Source organism: Eschrichtius robustus, chromosome 13, assembly GCF_028021215.1.
Source record: "Eschrichtius robustus isolate mEscRob2 chromosome 13, mEscRob2.pri, whole genome shotgun sequence".
NCBI classification, from domain to species: domain Eukaryota; kingdom Metazoa; phylum Chordata; class Mammalia; order Artiodactyla; family Eschrichtiidae; genus Eschrichtius; species Eschrichtius robustus.
In genome coordinates, this window is record NC_090836.1 from 12,946,828 (window position 1) to 12,964,435 (window position 17,608).

Consider the following 17,608-nt stretch of genomic DNA (forward strand, 5'->3'; position numbering starts at 1 on the left):
GAAATGTAGACACGAAGCTGTTAAGGATTATAGGCAAGGAGGCCAGTATTTGAAGTGGAGGGTGGGAACTAGACCACTGTGCTATGTGTTATCTCAATTACTGCAAGAGGATTGCATTATTATTACATCATCGTCATTACACACACACACACACACACACACACACACACACACACGCACACACACAAACACACATTTTCAAAGAAGGAAACATCAGTGCAAAAATCTCAAAAACTGGCCTAGATTCATGTACCCGTTAATCAAAGGAATCCAGAAGACATTCTCACCAGGATTGGTCTGACTTAGGTTATTTCTCGAAGCAAGCATTATCCAGAAAGAAAAAAATAATATTTCTTTAGTTCTGTAGTCAGTGGTACGGTGTTATGGTAAACAGAAAATTCAAAACGCAGCTCAAAAATAAGAGTGATTCCAAAGCCAAACACAGATGAATAATTAATCACAATGTTTCACTCTCTTATACTTTCATTCTCCTTACTTTTTCTCTACCATCATCTCATCACCTGTACCACAGGATCATTGCTGTATCGATTACCTAGATCATTCATGAGATTCATCACTATTGCCCCTGCTCCTCCCCACAACTTGATTGATTTCTGTGTTCTAGCGGGTCCTGTGTGAGATGCTAGAAATAAGAACAAATTTGATTTGAACCTTGATTTCATGAAGCTTAGAGTCTGGCCTTCCATGTAGGTGCATTGGTACCCCTTAATTTGAATTTGTCCTCATTATGTATATGTTCTTCCTGTCTGGTTTCTGTTTTGTGTGTGAGTTTATATGCAAATGTTCGTGGAAAAGGGAGTTTTGTGATGTAACTCTTCTAACAACCATTGTGGCACTATCCATTAATAAACCTATGTTGTTATGTTAAACATAAAGCCAGTGCTCAATCAGTTTTATATGAAGGACCAATTCTTTGAAGTAAGAATTCTTCAATTCTTTGAAGTAAGTGTGCTTCTGGCGTTTTCTCCAAAGACTCACACACAGTCGTGAATTTCAGAATTAAGAAGTATCACGTAACATATGGATGCACATTTATTTTTATATGTGATCTGCTTGGTCCATAAAAGTTTGGTGACAACTTATAGGAATGTATAATAACTAAGTGACTAAATCAGAAAGAAAGACCAATCGATCTATTAGCTTTACAAAAGAGGAAATGATAGAGCTAAGAGGCCGAATATTTAAAAGACCTGCCCAAAGTCACACAACTGATTAGTATCAGAGCTGAGACCCCCAGCTCAAGTGATCTGACTTCCAGGTGAGTGCTGTTTCTGGCGGATTGCAGGTGATACACTAGGGGAAGGTCACCCTCACCGCTCATCTTGATAGAGTCAAGAGTATTGACTAAAAGCATAGACTCTAGAATTAAACAGACTTGGGTTTCAGACCCGATTTTGACAGCTTCCAGCTCTGAGTCCCTTTCTTTATAAATCTTAGTGTATTAATCTGTAACATAAGGAGAAGCATATCCTACCTCATAGAGTTGTAACAAAGATAAAAGGACTTGATGCTTAATGCAATGTCTGGAACATAGTAATGCGCACCAGATTGTTAACTTTTATTATTATGCAAACCTAACTGAATACTTTTTGTATCAAGGCAAGAAGATAAAGAGGTTCTAGAGGTTCTCTGTAGAAAGCAGCGTAACTGTAATAAATACACAGAAAGGGCTAATGGAAAGAGGATCACCTAATATAGAAATAAGACCATTTCAGACTCAAAGGAACTCTCACCATCATCTAGTTTAACCTCGTTATTTAACAGTCTATCAAATATTTCCTATGTTCTGTGGTACATCTTTCCTTCTATTTCTTTAGCTGAGGAGGGATAGGACTGGTGCCTAGCTGGAGGTACATTAGGCTGAACTGAATTCTCCGGAATGGAGACTAAGCCAGTCAGAAATGAGAGAGAGAAAGTATTGGATTGCAAAGATGGGGTGAAAATTAGGGGAGGAGTGTGGAGTAATCTTCTAGAGAATAAAGCACATGTTATTTAGTAAGTAGCATACAGGAGCATTTCGCCTGCCCACCTCCAGTCCCCCCCTAAATAAGTCCAGGATAAATAAAAATGTATGAAGGAATAGAAGTGATATAGGTGGCTCAGCAAATATTCAAAAATTAGGGGGAAATTAGTTTATAATTTGTCACCAAGGTCATGTGCAATATCATTTGCCTTCTCATTTTTTTAGTAGTGTAATATATATACACATTGTTGCTTCTTATTTTTTTAAAAGACAGTGTAATTTTCCTAAGATGAATTTATTATGAGAGTATATTTAAGTGGTTATGATTCCAGGAAGTCATTTGAATAATTAAAATCAACAACTGCCTAAAATATTATCAAACCAAAGAAACTTTAGCATCACCCTGAAACAACCTACACTCTGTGATATTCTAAATATTCTAAATGAGTGATTAATGAGCAAGGTTCGATTTGCAGGTATGTTCACATGTCTACAATGTTTGTGAAGTGTAAAAGAAAAGTTTGGAGCAATGTCGATAATATAATACCTATATGGTTCAATATCATATTATTTATGTATATATGTATCAAGGAGGGCCTAGAAGATTGCCTGCCAAAAAGTGGGAAATGGTGAGAGGAGGACAGAAAGACTTCCAATTGACTTCATTTGCTCTTCTATGGTGTGAGCAATTTTTACAATGATCATTATTAGTTTTATCACTTAAAAATACATTCTAAAGAAATAAAACAGTACTGTTAGTTCTGCAAAATATCTGTGTTCTTGTGCATAGTTTGTCTCTTCAGGAAATGCTCTATTAGATGAGATGTCAAACTTTGTTTAGATGGCTTCCAGGAGAATCAAAATTCTAAAACACGGGCAAGAAATACTGACATGAGTGTAAATAGGAAAGAAAAGGTGGAAATACTCATTTATTAACTCAGTTTAATCTTATTTTGATCAAGTTATTGGAAAAGAAATTTTGGTGTGCTGTTTCCTTACTTACATGTAGAACAAGTTGTACCAGTTCAAATTATACAATTTCTACTGTGTAGAATTATTGTTTAGTATTGGAAAAGTTTAACATTTATATCATATAACCAAAACTATGTTTATTCTTAAAATCATGATGAGACACAAAAAACTTACAGCATTGGTAAGTTGTCAACAATATTCTTCTTCATTGATTCATGCTCCTTTCTGTAGCAATTTTACAATTTTAGGTACTCTAGATGCCAAAAAGTTAATGAGTAATAAGAGTTAACTTTATTTATACTCTAGTTTAAGGATCCCAACACTCTACTAGGTATGTTACCTATAGTTTATCAATGGGGAAGTCGAGGTAAGAATTATAAATAAATTAAAAATTACAAATAAATTCCCATGCTTACAAGGTGTGGAGTCAGGATTTGATCTCAGGCAGTCTAATAGAGAACCTGTGTTGGTTCCACTAAGCAAAACTGTCTAAAATATCAGAGGCACTAAAAGGCAAAGCAGGACATTTCTTAACCTATTAGTTAAAGCATCAATTCTTATGCATGCCAACATTCAATATTAATAAATACATTTCACTCATCTGTCTGTTCACACTACTTTTCTCTATATGGTTTTTTTTTTCCATAGCTAGAAGATTCTTTTAAAAACAACAGTAGAAGAGCTCATCTAAATGAGAGATGTTCTCTACAACATTATTTTATTGGGTCACAGTAGCCTTGCAAAGTGCTAACTGCTGTTACCTTTTTTTATTGAAGTATAATAGATTCACAATATTATATTAGTTTCAGCTATATAGCATAGTAATTAAATATTTTTTTTAACATTTTTATTGGGGTATAATTGCTTTACAATGATGTGTTAGTTTCTGCTTTATAACAAAGTGAATCAGCTATACATATACATATATCCCCATATCTCCTCCCTCTTGCGTCTGCCTCCCACCCTCCCTATCCCACCCCTCTAGGTGGTCACAAAGCACCAAGCTCATCTCCCTGTGCTATGCAGCTGCTTCCCACTAGCTATCTATTTTATAGTTGGTAGTATATATAAGTCCATGCCACTCTCTCACTTCGTCCCAGCTTACCCTTCCCCCTCCCCATGTCCTCAAGTCCATTCTCTACGTCTGCGTCTTTATTCCTGTCCTGCCCCTAGGTTTTTTTGTTTGTTTTGTTTTGTTGTTCTTTTTGTTTTTTTTTTAAAGTTTTTTTAAAAATATTTTATTTATTTATTTATTTATTTATGGCTGTGTTGGGTCTTCGTTTCTGTGTGAGGGCTTTCTCCAGTTGCGGCAAGTGGGGGCCACTCTTCATCGCGGTGCGCGGGCCTCTCACTATCGCGGCCTCTCTTGTTGCGGAGCACAGGCTCCAGACGCGCAGGCTCAGTAATTGTGGCTCACGGGCCCAGTCGCTCCGCGGCATGTGGGATCCTCCCAGACCAGGCCGCGAACCCGTGTCCCCTGCATTGGCAGGCAGATTCTCAACCACTGCACCACCAGGGAAGCCCTGCCCCTAGGTTTTTCAGAACATTTTTTTTTCGTTTTAGATTCCATATATAAGTGTTAGCATACAGTATTTGTTTTTCTCTTTTTGACTTACTTCACTCCGTATGACAGACTCTAGGTCCATCCACCTCACTACAAATAACTCAATTTCATGTCTTTTTATGGCTGAGTAATATTCCATTGTATATATGCGCCACATCTTCTTTATCCATTCATCTATTGATGGACACTTAGGTTGCTCCCATGTCCTGGCTATAGTAAATACAGCCGCAGTGAGCATTGTGGTACATGACTCTTTTTGAATTATGGTTTTCTCAGGGTATATGCCCAGTAGTGGGATTGCTGGGTCGTATGGTAGTTCTATTTTTAGTTTTTTAAGGACCCTCCTTACTGTTCTCCATAGTGGCTGTACCAATTTACATTCCCACCAACAATGCAAGAGGTTTCCGTTTTCTGCACACCCTCTCCAGCATTTATTGTTTGTAGATTTTTTGATGATGGCCATTATGACCAGTGTGAGGTGATACCTCATTGTAGTTTTGATTTGCGTTTCTCTAATGATTAGTGATGTTGAGCATCTTTTCATGTGTTTGTTGGCAATCTGTATATCTTCTTTGAAGAAATGTCTGTTTAGACCTCCTGCCCATTTTTGGATTGGGTTGTTTGTTTTTGTGATATTGAGCTGCATGAGCTGCTTGTATATTTTGGAGATTAATCCTTTGTCAGTTGCTTCGTTTGCAAATATTTTCTCCCGATCTAATGGTTGTCTTTTCATCCTTTTTATGGTTTCCTTTGCTGTGCAAAAGACTTTTAAGTTTCATTAGGTCTCATTTGTTTATTTTTGTTTTTATTTCCATTTCTCTAGGAGGTGGGTCAAAAAGGATCGTGCTGTGATTTATATCATAGAGTGTTCTGCCCATGTTTTCCTCTAAAAGTTTTATAGTGTCTGGCCTTACATTTAGGTCTTTAATCCATTTTGAGTTTATTTTTGTGTATGGTGTTAGGGAGTGTTCTAATTTCATTCTCTTATTCCAGTTTTCCCAGCACCACTTATTGAAGAGGCTGTCTTTTCTCCATTGTATACTCTTGCCTCCTTTATCAAAGACAAGGTGACCATATGTGTGTGGGTTTATCTCTGGGCTTTCTACCCTGTTCCATTGATCTATATTTCTGTTTTTGTGCCAGTACCATACTGTCTTGGTTATTGTAGCTTAGTCTGAAGTCAGGGAGCCTGATTCCTCCAGCTCCATTTTTCTTTCTCAAGATTGTTTTGGCTATTCAGGGTCTTTTGTGTTTCCATACAAATTATGCAATTTTTTGTTCCAGTTCTGTGAAAAATGCCATTGGTAGTTTGATAGGGATTGCATTGAATCTGTAGATTGCTTTGGGTAGTACAGTTATTTTCACAATGTTGATTCTTCCAGTCCAAGAACATAGTATATCTCTCCATTTGTTTGTATCATCTTTAATTTATTTCATCAGTGTCTTATAGTTTTCTGCATACAGGTCTTTTGTCTCCTTAGGTAGGTTTATGCCTAAGTATTTTATTCTTTTTGTTACAGTGGTAAATGGGAGTGCTTCCTTAATTTCTCTTTCAGATTTTTCATCATTAGTATATAGGAATGCAAGAGATTTCTGTGCATGAATTTTGTATCCTGCTACTCTACCAAATTCATTGATTAGATCTAGTTGTTTTCTGGTAGCATCTTTAGGATTCTCTGTGTATAGTATCATGACATCTGCAAACAGTGACAGTTTTACTTCTACTTTTTAATTTGGATTCCTTTATTTCTTTTTCTTCTCTGATTGCTGTGGCTAAAACTTCCAAAACTATGTTGAATAGTAGTGGTGAGAGTGGGCAACCTTGTCTTGGTCCTGATCTTAGTGGACATGGTTTCAGTTTTTCACCATTGAGAACGATGTTGGCTGTGGCTTTGTCATATATGGTCTTTATTATGTTGAGGTAGGTTCCCTCTATGCCTACTTTCTGGAGAGTTTTTATCATAAATGGGTGTTGAAATTTGACAAAAGCTTCTTCTACATCTATTGAGATGATCATATGTTTTTTATCCTTCAATTTGTTAATACGGTGTATCACATTGATTGATTTGCGTATAATGAAGAATCCTTGCATTCCTGGGATAAACTCCACTTGAACATGGTGTATGATCTGTTTAATGTGCTGTTGGATTCTGTTTGCTAGTATTTTGTTGAGGATTTTTGCATCTATGTTCATCAGTGATATTGGCCTGTAGTTTTCTTTCTTTGTGACATCTTTGTCTGGTTTTGGTATCAGGGTGATGGTGGCCTTGTAGAATGAGTTTGGGAGTGTTCCTCCCTCTGCTATATTTTGGAAGAGTTTGAGAAGGAGAGGTGTTAGCTCTTCTCTAAATGTTTGATAGAATCGCCTGTGAAGCCATCTGGTCCTGGGATTTTGTTTGTTGGAAGATTTTTAACCACAGTTTCAATTTCATTGCTTGTGATTGGTCTGTTTATATTTTCTATTTCTTCCTGGTTCAGTCTTGAAAGGTTGTGCTTTTCTAAGAATTTGTCCATTTCTTCCAGGTTGTCCATTTTATTGGCATATAGTAGCTTCTAGTAATCTCTCGTGATCCTTTGTATTTCTGCAGTGTCAGATGTTACTTCTCCTTTTTCATTTCTAATTCTGTTGATTTGAGTCTTCTCCTTTTTTTATTGATTAGCCTGGCTAATGGTTTAACAATTTTGCTTATCCTCTCAAAGAACCAGCTTTCAGTTTTATTGATCTTTGCTGTTGTTTCTTTGATTTCCTTTTCATTTATTTCTGATCTGATCTTTATGATTTCTTTGCTTCTGCTAACTTTGGAGTTTTTTTTGTTCTTCTTTCTCTAATTGCTTTAGGTGTAAGGTTAGGTTGTTTATTTGAGATGTTTCTTGTTTCTTGAGGTAGGATTGTATTGCTATAAACTTCCCTCTTAGAACTGCTTTTGCTGCATCCCATAGGTTTTGGGTCATCGTGTTTTCATTGTCATCTGTTTCTAGGTATTTTTTGATTTCTTCAGTGATCTCTTGGTTATTTAGTAGTGTACTGTTTAGCCTCCATGTTTGTATTTTTTACAGTTTTTTTCCTGTAACACAACCATAACGTTGTGGTCAGGAAAGATACTTGATGCGATTTCAATTTTCTTAAATTTACCAAGGCTTGATTTGTGACCCAAGATATGGCCTATCTTGGAGAATGTTCCATGAGCACTTGAGAAGAAAGTGTATTCTGTTGTTTTTCAATGGAATGTCCTATAAATATCAATTAAGTCCATCTTGTTTAATGCGTCATTTAAAGCTTGTGTTTCCTTATTTATTTTCATTTTGGATGATCTGTCCATTGGTGAAAGTGGGATGTTAAAGTCCCCTACTATGATTGTCTTACTGTTGATTTCCCCTATTATGGCTGTTAGCATTTGCCTTGTGTATTGAGGTGCTCCTATGTTGGGTGCATAAATATTTACAATTGTTATATCTTCTTGGATTTATCCCATGATCATTATGTGGTGTCCTTCTTTGCCTCTTGTAATAGCCTTTATTTGAAAGTCTATTTTGTCTGATATGAGAATTGCTACTCCAGCTTTCTTTTGATTTCCATTTGCACAGAATATCTTTTTCCATCCCCTTACTTTCAGTCTGTATGTGTCCCTAGGTCTGAAGAGGGTCTGTTGTAGACAGCATATGTACAGGTCTTGTTTTTGTATCCATTCAGCCAGTCTATGTCTTTTGGTTGGAGCTTTTAATCCATTTACATTTAAGGTAATTATCAATATGTATGTTCCTATTACTATTTTCTTAATTGTTTTGTTGGTTATTGTAGGTCTTTTTCTTCTCTTGTGTTTCCTGCCTAGAGAAGTTCCTTTAGCATTTGTTGTAAAGCTGGTTTGGTGGTGCTGAATTCTCTTAACTTTTGCATGTCTGTAAAGATTTTTAATTTCTCTGTCGAATCTGAATGAGATCCTTGCTGGGTAGAGTTATCTTGGTTGTAGGTTTTTCTCTTTCATCACTTTAAATATGTCCTGCGACTCCCTTCTGGCTTGCAGAGTTTCTGCTGAAAAATCAGTTGTTAACCTTATGGGGATTCCCTTGTATGTTATTTGTTGCTTTTCCCTTGCTGCTTTCAATATTTTTTCTTTGTTTTTAATTTTTGATAGTTTGATTAATTTGTGTCTCGGCGTTTCTCTTTGGGTTTATCCTGTATGGTACTCTCTGTGCTTCCTGCACTTGACTGACTATTTTCTTTCCCATATTAGGGAAATTTTCCACTATAATCTATTCAAATATTTTCTAAGACCCTTTCTTTTTCTCTTCTTCTTCTGGGACCCTTATAATTCAAATGTTGGTGTGTTTAATGTTGTCCCAGAGGTCTCTCTGACTGTCCTCGATTCTTTTCATTCTTTTTTCTTTATTCTGCTCCCTGGCAGTTATTTCCACCATTTTTTCTTCCAGCTCACTTATCCGTACTTCTGCCTCAGTTATTCTGTTATTGATTCCTTCTAGAGTATTTTTTTTTAAGTTTTTTTTTTTTTTTTAAGATTTTTATTGATTGATTGATTGCTATGTTGGGTCTTTGTTTCTGTGCTAGGGTTTTCTCTAGTTGTGGCAAGTGGGGGCCACTCTTCATCGTGGTGTGTGGGCCTCTCACTATCGTGGCCTCTCTTGTTGCGGAGCACAGGCTCCAGACGCGCAGGCTCAGCAATTGTGGCTCACGGGCCCAGTTGCTCCGCGGCACGTGGGATCTTCCCAGACTAGGGCCCGAACCCGTGTCCCCTGCATTAGCAGGCAGACTCTCAACCACCGCGCCACCAGGGAAGCCCCTAGAGTATTTTTAATATCAGTAATTGTGTCGTTCATCACTGTTTATTTGCTCTTTAGTTCTTCTAGATCCTTGTTAAATGTTTCTTGTATTTTCTCCTTTCTGTTTCTGAGATTTTGGATCATCTTTACTATCATTATTCTGAATTCTTTTTCAGGTAGCTTACCTATTTCATCTTCATTTTTTTTTTTTTTTTTTTTTTTTTTGGTCTTGTAGGTTTTTACCTTGATCCTTCGTCTGTAACAAATTTTTTGTCATTTATTTTCTTTTTTTTTTTTTTGATGGGTGGTGCTGTATTCCTGTCTTACTGGTTGTTTGGCCTGAGATGTCCAGCACTGGAGTTTGCAGGCAGTTGGATAGAGCTGGGTCTTGGTGCTGAGATGAGGGCCTCCAGGAGGCCTCACTCTGATTGATATTCCCTGGGCTCTGAGGTTCTCCTTTTAGTCCAGCGGTTTGGGCTCAGAGCTCCCACCACAGGAACTTGGTTCTGACCTCCGGCCTGGGAACCAAGATCCCGCAAGCTGGTTGCTGGGTGTTCCTTCTGTCCCCTTAGGTGCCCATGGTCCCCCACCGGTGCCTGGTAAGTGCCCTAGTTGTGAGGATACGTGAATTCCACATCCTCCTACTATGCCATCATGACTCCTGGAATTAGGTTTTCTTTATATGTTTGGTAGAATTCCCCTGTGATACCATCCAGTCCTGGACTTTTGTTTGCTAGGAGGTTTTTTTCTTTTTTTTTTTTTTAATTACAAATTCAATTTCACTACTAGTAATCAGTCTGTTCAGATTATCTGTTTCTTCCTGATTCATTCTTGGCAGGTTGTCACAGTAGCCTTGCAAAGTGCTTACTGCTGTATCTTGCTGCTTGGCCTGTATCACGGAGTAGAGGTCACAATGCTAGGCCTCCAGTCCCAACACTGATCTAAATATGTGATCTTGGCTATTCTCTAGCTTTACTTTCTTGATCTGTTAAATGAGAGATTTGGAATAGAAAATCTCTGAGGTCATTTCCATCACTATAATTAAATACTCTATGCTTCTAAGTGATGAGAGACTAAAGACATTCCTGCACTGATCTTTGCATGTAATCAGCTGACACTACAATTTAGGATGTCAGACTATCCTTATGTTATTCTTGATTTGATTATGGTTAGAGGCTGATTTGTTTCTAGTGTACATAGTTACAATTGACATTGATGGGTATAAAGCAGTTCACGGGGCTTATTAAATCTAGCCTTAGAATTTGAATGTTCTGGGTTTCCTCCAGTGCTCATATAAACTATATATCATCTTAATTTTGAAATTTGACCTTCCTCAGCATAAGTAAAGGCTTCTGGATTTCAGAGGCATTTGTGATTTCACAAAGTGTCCCTGAATACGATGTTAGCCTCTGTGTCACATTCTGAAAGCCCAGCTCTAAATAAATCTTATTGGGTGTTTGTTTGGTTTGAAGGTGAACTCAAGCAAATCTATTATTGAAAATCTGGTTCCTGGTGCCCAGTACCAGGTTGTGATGTACCTAAGAAAAGGACCTTTGATTGGACCACCTTCAGACCCTGTGACATTTGCTATTGGTAAGTTGCCAGCCACAAGAATAATACCTTTATCAGAGTACTGTTTGGAGGGGTGCAATTTCTAAGCTCAAGTCATTATCATCATTTATGGGAGGTCCATACTTGTTCACCCAATATTCAACCTTCAGAGTAATTAATGATTACAATTGTATACCTGGAAGCCATCCTTAGCATCCATTACTTGGGAAAAAGAAAATCGCAGGCAAATATTTTTAGTTTTTAATGATTATATGAGAAGAGTGAAAAACCTAGTTATTAGGTAGCAGTGTGAAGCCATTGCTAAGATATTAAACATTGCTTCTTGACTTTCTTTTTTCACTCCCCTCCCTTCTTCTTAGTTCCAACTGGAATAAAGGATTTAATGCTCTATCCCTTGGGTCCTACAGCAGTGGTTTTGAGCTGGACCAGACCTTACTTAGGAGTGTTCAGAAAATATGTGGTTGAAATGTTTTATTTCAACCCTACAACAATGACATCAGAATGGACAACTTACTATGAAATAGCAGCGACTGTCTCCTTGACTGCATCAGTGGTAATCTTTCCTTAACCAGCTGTCACATTTTCCTGTGTCAACAGACATGCTTTCATGTACCAAATGTGTCTAAAAAAAATATTATGTGTTATGTAAGTTAGACCGTTTTGTAAATACACACAGGCAGCTTGCTGCTTTCAAGGTTTGGGGTTGCTTGTGCTTTTAATTTTTTTGTTGTTTTTTGAGAAAGAGAGAGAGAGAATTGTGTGAAACTAGCTTTCACTCTTAATTGAGTGTATTTGCTAATTCACATTTTAATAGACCTACCAAGTGCTTATTGTTTCTCTCTGCTCCTAAGGAAGAAAACACAGGAGATTTCCTCTAGTCATTCAATAATTAGTTGACACTGCTTAACTCTAATGATGGCTCTCCTTGACATTGAAAAATCAGTTAAATACCAATAATGTCAGGCCCTTAGAGGATGTTCTTCAAGAGAGCAGGAAAAGATTGCTCTTTCTGAGACTAGAATAATTTTAAAAGTGCAGGTTAGCTACAGGTCACACACAAATTACACAATTGTCCTCTACCCAGTTGACAACTCTGGTGATTGCCACCCAATATAGATGCATGTTTATGGTCCAAGCTGGGAGAATATAAAGTTGTGAAAGGTTATTTGCCTTAGAAATAGGAGGACATGTACATACAGTGACTTACAAATAAATACTAATTCACTTGTGTAATATAACTTAGGAAACTGCAAAAAGAAACCAATACTGAACGTATTTGACTCTATATCTTTTGATCACTTTTTAAAAAATGTATTATTTTGTACATCATTTTATTTACACATCATCTCATTCCAAAAAGAATATTTTTAATGGAAATGGGAAATACAAAAAGGCAAAAGGAAATTTAAAATTACTTTTTTCATAGCCTAAGAGAAGTACGTAACTGTATTCCAAAAATGTGATTTTCCCTCTTAGTCTTTTGTCTTCTTGCTTTTTTCAGAGGATAGCTCATCTGTTGCCAGCATGGTACTACAACTTTCGAGTTACCATGGTAACATGGGGAGACCCGGAACTGAGCTGCTGTGACAGCTCCACCATAAGCTTCATAACAGGTAAGTGCGTGGAAAATGGTCCCATGAGGAGAGATCACTATTTTGAGGAAGTTCTGAGGGGACCCATCTCCAGAAATTGCTAGTCATTCACCCAGGACCGACTGAGTATCAATTTCACAGAAGATGATATACTTGATTCTGAAAATGTATTATTTGTTTAAATAAGAGCCTTTACAAATTAAAATATAATTTGTATCCTGAGTTACTGTCCTTGATTTCTTTTTATCCTGAGTCACTGCCCTTGATTTGTGCACCCCTGTTCAGAATTGATTAGAATCGAGATGTAGCAGGCAGAGCTTTCAGCTTTACACCACACTCAATTGATTTTATCCATTTTGATAATTGTATTTGGTAGAGTGCCTCCATTTCCTTATTAATTAAGCCATTTTCTAAGTCACAGGCTGACTGCAGTACTGTCCATTGCAGGAATTAAAACAGACCTGGAGACACATAAACTTGGGTGTGTGAGTCACAGGTTTGCCACCTTTCACCTGTAAACTCGAGCAAGTTAATTCTTCTAAGCCTCAGTTCTTTTCAGGTGTAAAATAGGGATGATAATAGTATCTATAATCTGCTATTATTATCTATTGTTACTTCCCAATGAAATAAGCTACTTAGCAAAATACATGGCACAAAGTTTAAGTACTCAAAAAACTGTTAGTGTTGGATCCTCAGAACCTAAAATTATGTAGATCACTATCATATGGCAGAGATAGCAGAGGTGGGCAGAGGTAGCAACAAGAAGAGGAAATTCATCCAAGAAACAGTAACCCTCGTTGTCTGAACTAAGATTTTTTCAAAAACTTTTGATGCGACAGCAAAGCCATAATTAAAGTTATACTGAGAAAAGAAAAGAGAAAGATATTGTTTAGGTGAAGAATAATTTTGTCAAAATCATTTACTCACTGGACTCCTAGCTTTACGCTGTTGAGATTTATCAATTAAAAAAACAATGGAAAGAAATTAATCATGTGAATTCTTACACAATCAACTTACATAGTTCATCACTTTTGTTTACTGGCCAATGTCAAGAGCTTCCTTTGTTCCAGATGTTAATAGTAATATTAAAGTAGAGAAGTGAAAGACTACCGTAAAAAGAGAAAATACCAATTATTTGACAAGCCCTGTGTTAGCCTTTTTGACTATATTCATAATCACATACTTAATTATAATTAAACTTCATTGTATCAAGAATTCATACACTTAACTTTATTGAGATGAACGCTCTGAGAATGCTCTTTCCTTCTCAGACAGAGCAGCTGTCTGGAAAAAGCCCAGACGTCTCATCTGACCACTTGATGGAGCAGCCTTGACCTTGCTAATTTCCAGCTATAGAACTTTGAGCAAATTATCTTAATGATCCTGGACTTGTATTTTCTCACTGGTAAAACTCAAAATATTGCCTAACAACTGGCTAATGAAACAAAGCTAAGCGTAGGGAACTTGCTGTAGTGAGCCAGGACACTTTCTGGACAGAGTGTTCGTGGTGTCTCCCAGGGGGGGACATCAGAAATGAAATATTAATAGGATTTGGAGTTCTGGACTCAAATGGTTTAGGTGTGCCTTTCAAAGTTGGGAACTACCTGGGAATGGGCAAAGAGCATGAGATAAGAGTTTAGGTGGACAAAGCAAGTCTGGATATGTAAACTATGGTTAATAAGCAAGCTACTTGCCTAGGTGAGCAGTCTATTGTCTCCAATAAATTGATCTTTGGGAATTTCTTATTTTTTCCTGGGACCAACCACTAAGGCATGCTGACACTGGGGATCCACAGTGTTATCTAAGCGTATTGACACAGATGGTCTCAATGCTCACATCTATAAAATGGGCATAATAATACCTCATAGGGTAGTGTGAGAATTAAATTATGTAATCTAAATCATTATTAAAATACATATGGTAACTGAGTTTTATTTTTATACCTGTATCTAAAACTAGTTGAAATTTTAGCTTTTGGTGGGGGGTGCTTTCTTCCCTCATTTCAATTTTAAAGCAAATAAAGACCTCATACTTTACTTTCATATGCTTTCCAATTGTAATCCAAATAGCCAAATTGTGCGGGAATAGGAGTAAAATACTTGAATAAGGTGTGATTTATTAGAACCTCAAGTCTATTATCTTTATTAGGCAGTTTGTCTGCAAGTCAAGTTCGTAATTATGCTAGTGTACCAAATAATGTTTAATAAACAAATAGTGACATCTGGTGGCCTTTGAGCAATATGCTGGATTTGAAATCAACAACATGGAGTATAAAAATGTGAAGACTTCATACCTGTGAGTGAGAGATATATACTTCTGGCTTTGCAATTTTAAATATGTTCACTCAAATTAGAACTTGAGAAAATATCCTTTGAAGAAATATACGTATAGGTTCTTGTATATAGTGAATTATGTAAAAATATGGTTACGAGGCTATAAAGAAACCAGGGTTATTTTCCTTTATTAGAATTTTCTGCAATATGATATGGGTTTGTGCTACTTATTATAGACATTGTTGATATTTCAAGATTTTATTGTCAAGCATATAGAAATGCTACTCATACTTAGCATGAAACAGAAATATGTTTTTTACTCTATTACACATCTCTTTAGTGAATAATTGTATCTGAAAGCATAGATAGTTATGAATGTTTGTTATACGTATTAGTGCATGTTAAAGAAAATAAGTCTTCTTGATTTGTAGAAATTCTCCTCCAAACATTGGTTGGTTTGGGACTGTATCTTGGAATAGAACATTTGGCTATCTTGAAACCAACATCACATGGAATTTAAATTCAACTGTGTATTTGTTAAAATCTTCAGAATTATCAGTTACTTTAAAAAATAATTAAAGTGTGCTTTCAGAGCTTATGTATTATAAAGCTTGTGATGAACTCTCCTCCCTTATCGGAATTTTTAAAAATTTAAACGTGTAAAGTTATAAAATAAATTCATAAACTCAGTGTCAGAGAGAATTTAGCTTTTTAAATTTAAAAATCTCTTCCTTCCCTCCCTTAATACTTGCTTCAGCAACTTTTATTTAGAGCCTACCTTCCGCGAAACACTGCGCTAGACACTGTCAATGCCATTGTCTTGTTATCTTATGGACATAATGTTTATTTTTCTGTTCCTCTACTCATTGATCCTACTGTTCTTTATTCCCGTAAACTTCTTTGCTGCCACAATAAAAAAGGTTTATTTTTACAGGACCCCAGAATTTCTAGTACTGCTTGGAAAATAAGTTCACCAATGCCTAATAATATTAATTTATTGATCCAACAATAAATTAACCCCAGATTTGACCCAAACATGTGAACATTTTAGGAATCTTGTAAATGAAATTTATATAAAAAACCTTGCTCTCCTCAGGGATAGGTCTGGCTGTCTTGGGTCTGAGCCATACAAGGTAGCGTCCCACAAAACAAGTGCCCACCTCATACCTTCAAACTTCACTATATTACCGACAGGTCCAAGAGTCCCTAGGACCATCATGAGGTGTGAATTTTAATTCTCTAAATTACCTCTATATGGGATTTCATGCTCTGTTGATAAGTACTTTAATTATTCATAGTCTCTTATACTGAAGTGTGGTTCTTTCCTCCCTCATAGCCCCAGTTGCTCCAGAAATCACTTCTGTGGAATATTTCAACAGTCTGTTATATATCAGTTGGATATACGGGGATGACACTACTGACCTCTCGCATTCTAGAATGCTCCACTGGATGGTTGTTGCAGAAGGAAAGAAGAAAATTAAAAAGAGTGTATGTTTCTTTGATTCCCAGTATTGGGCATCTGTTGAAAACCATGAAGCAAACATTTATTGAGACATCAAAAAAATATTTGTATGCCAAGTGGCACTGTTTTCGGTTCTGGAGACAGGATAGTGAACAAAAATTAAATTCCTTCTTTCACAGAGCTTACCTTTTAATCTTTAGTAGTGAGTAGTAATCACTGTAACTATTGATTTCACCTGTGTTTAAAGTGAAGCCTGAGCTTTTTCTTCAGGATACTAAACATTTTCAAGAAAACCATAGTTATTTCATTATTTTCTCCATATATCCCCAACACCTAAGTATTTGGATATGTTGGAAATACTAATTTCTTTTCTCCTGGTTTATTAAGCTTTTTGACATTATATTAGTTAGGGTACCAAGTAAATGACTGTAATAGTATTTTTTTTAAAGGCTGTGGATGAAAGTCTCTCTCATGGTACCCAGCACTAACAGGGCACCTCTGCTGTGAGGGATCATCCAAGGGTCCAGATTCTTTCTATTTTGCTGCCGCATCTGCCACTATGTGTAGCCCTCATCTGCATAGGCAAATTTTCCTCATCTTTACAGCCATATTCCAGCCCACAGGAAGGGGGAAAGAGAGGACACAAAGGCCCAGCACATACAGGGTGTGAACAAAACTATAAGTTGCCCATGGTACCTCCTCTTACCCATGGCTGGAATGGGGTCACATGGTCCCCACTAGCTATAGAAGAAACTGGGAAATATAGTCTTTAGTTAAGAAAGCAGGTGTCCATAGACATGGTTAGCTTTCTTCTGAGCTTCTCAGCTAAGGCTGAACAATGTTCCTATTAGTAAACCCAAGCAATTGCTTTTTCTAAAATTTGCTGTGAATATGAGGGGGAAAAAATCAGAGTAATACCCATTCCAAACAAAGGAATTAATCACAAGAATGTTCCTTTATGTATTGTGCCTATTTAGAGCTACCTTGCATTTGGCTCAGCTGAGAAATTTATATCATGTTCAGAGGAAATAATATATTCGTAAGGCTTAATCAACTGTAGCTTGCGGCACAGAACATAGAGGGAACATCTGTGATAGCCCTGTAACTGTTTGGAATGGTATTCTAGTTCAAGGCCATTAGAAGCTTAAACCCTCCATTCTGATGATCTTGCAGGTGACACGCAATGTCATGACCACAATTCTCAGCCTGCCTCCGGGAGATATCTACAATATCTCCGTAACTGCTTGCACTGAAAGAGGAAGTAATACCTCCATGCTCCACCTTGTCAAGCTAGGTAAGAAAAGTACACAGGTGTGTGTGTGAAAATGATTATGCTGGGAGAACTAGTGTTTGTATCTCTTGGTTTAACATGGTCTTTGCAATTCAATGAAATAGAAAAAAAGATGGTTTGCT

At 36.8% G+C, this 17,608-nt stretch overlaps 1 protein-coding gene across 6 annotated transcripts in view; it reads left to right on the plus strand.

Moving 5' to 3' along the window:
* PTPRO (protein tyrosine phosphatase receptor type O) overlaps positions 1-17,608 on the plus strand; it is a 232,996-nt gene that overhangs the window by 145,374 nt on the left and 70,014 nt on the right. For all 6 annotated transcript variants that reach the window (XM_068559856.1, XM_068559850.1, XM_068559852.1 and 3 more), the window contains 5 exons: positions 10,769-10,889; positions 11,228-11,421; positions 12,370-12,481; positions 16,070-16,221; positions 17,369-17,489. In XM_068559856.1, coding sequence (XP_068415957.1) covers positions 10,769-10,889; positions 11,228-11,421; positions 12,370-12,481; positions 16,070-16,221; positions 17,369-17,489 — 700 coding nt within the window. The remainder of the gene's footprint in view (positions 1-10,768; positions 10,890-11,227; positions 11,422-12,369; positions 12,482-16,069; positions 16,222-17,368; positions 17,490-17,608) is intronic.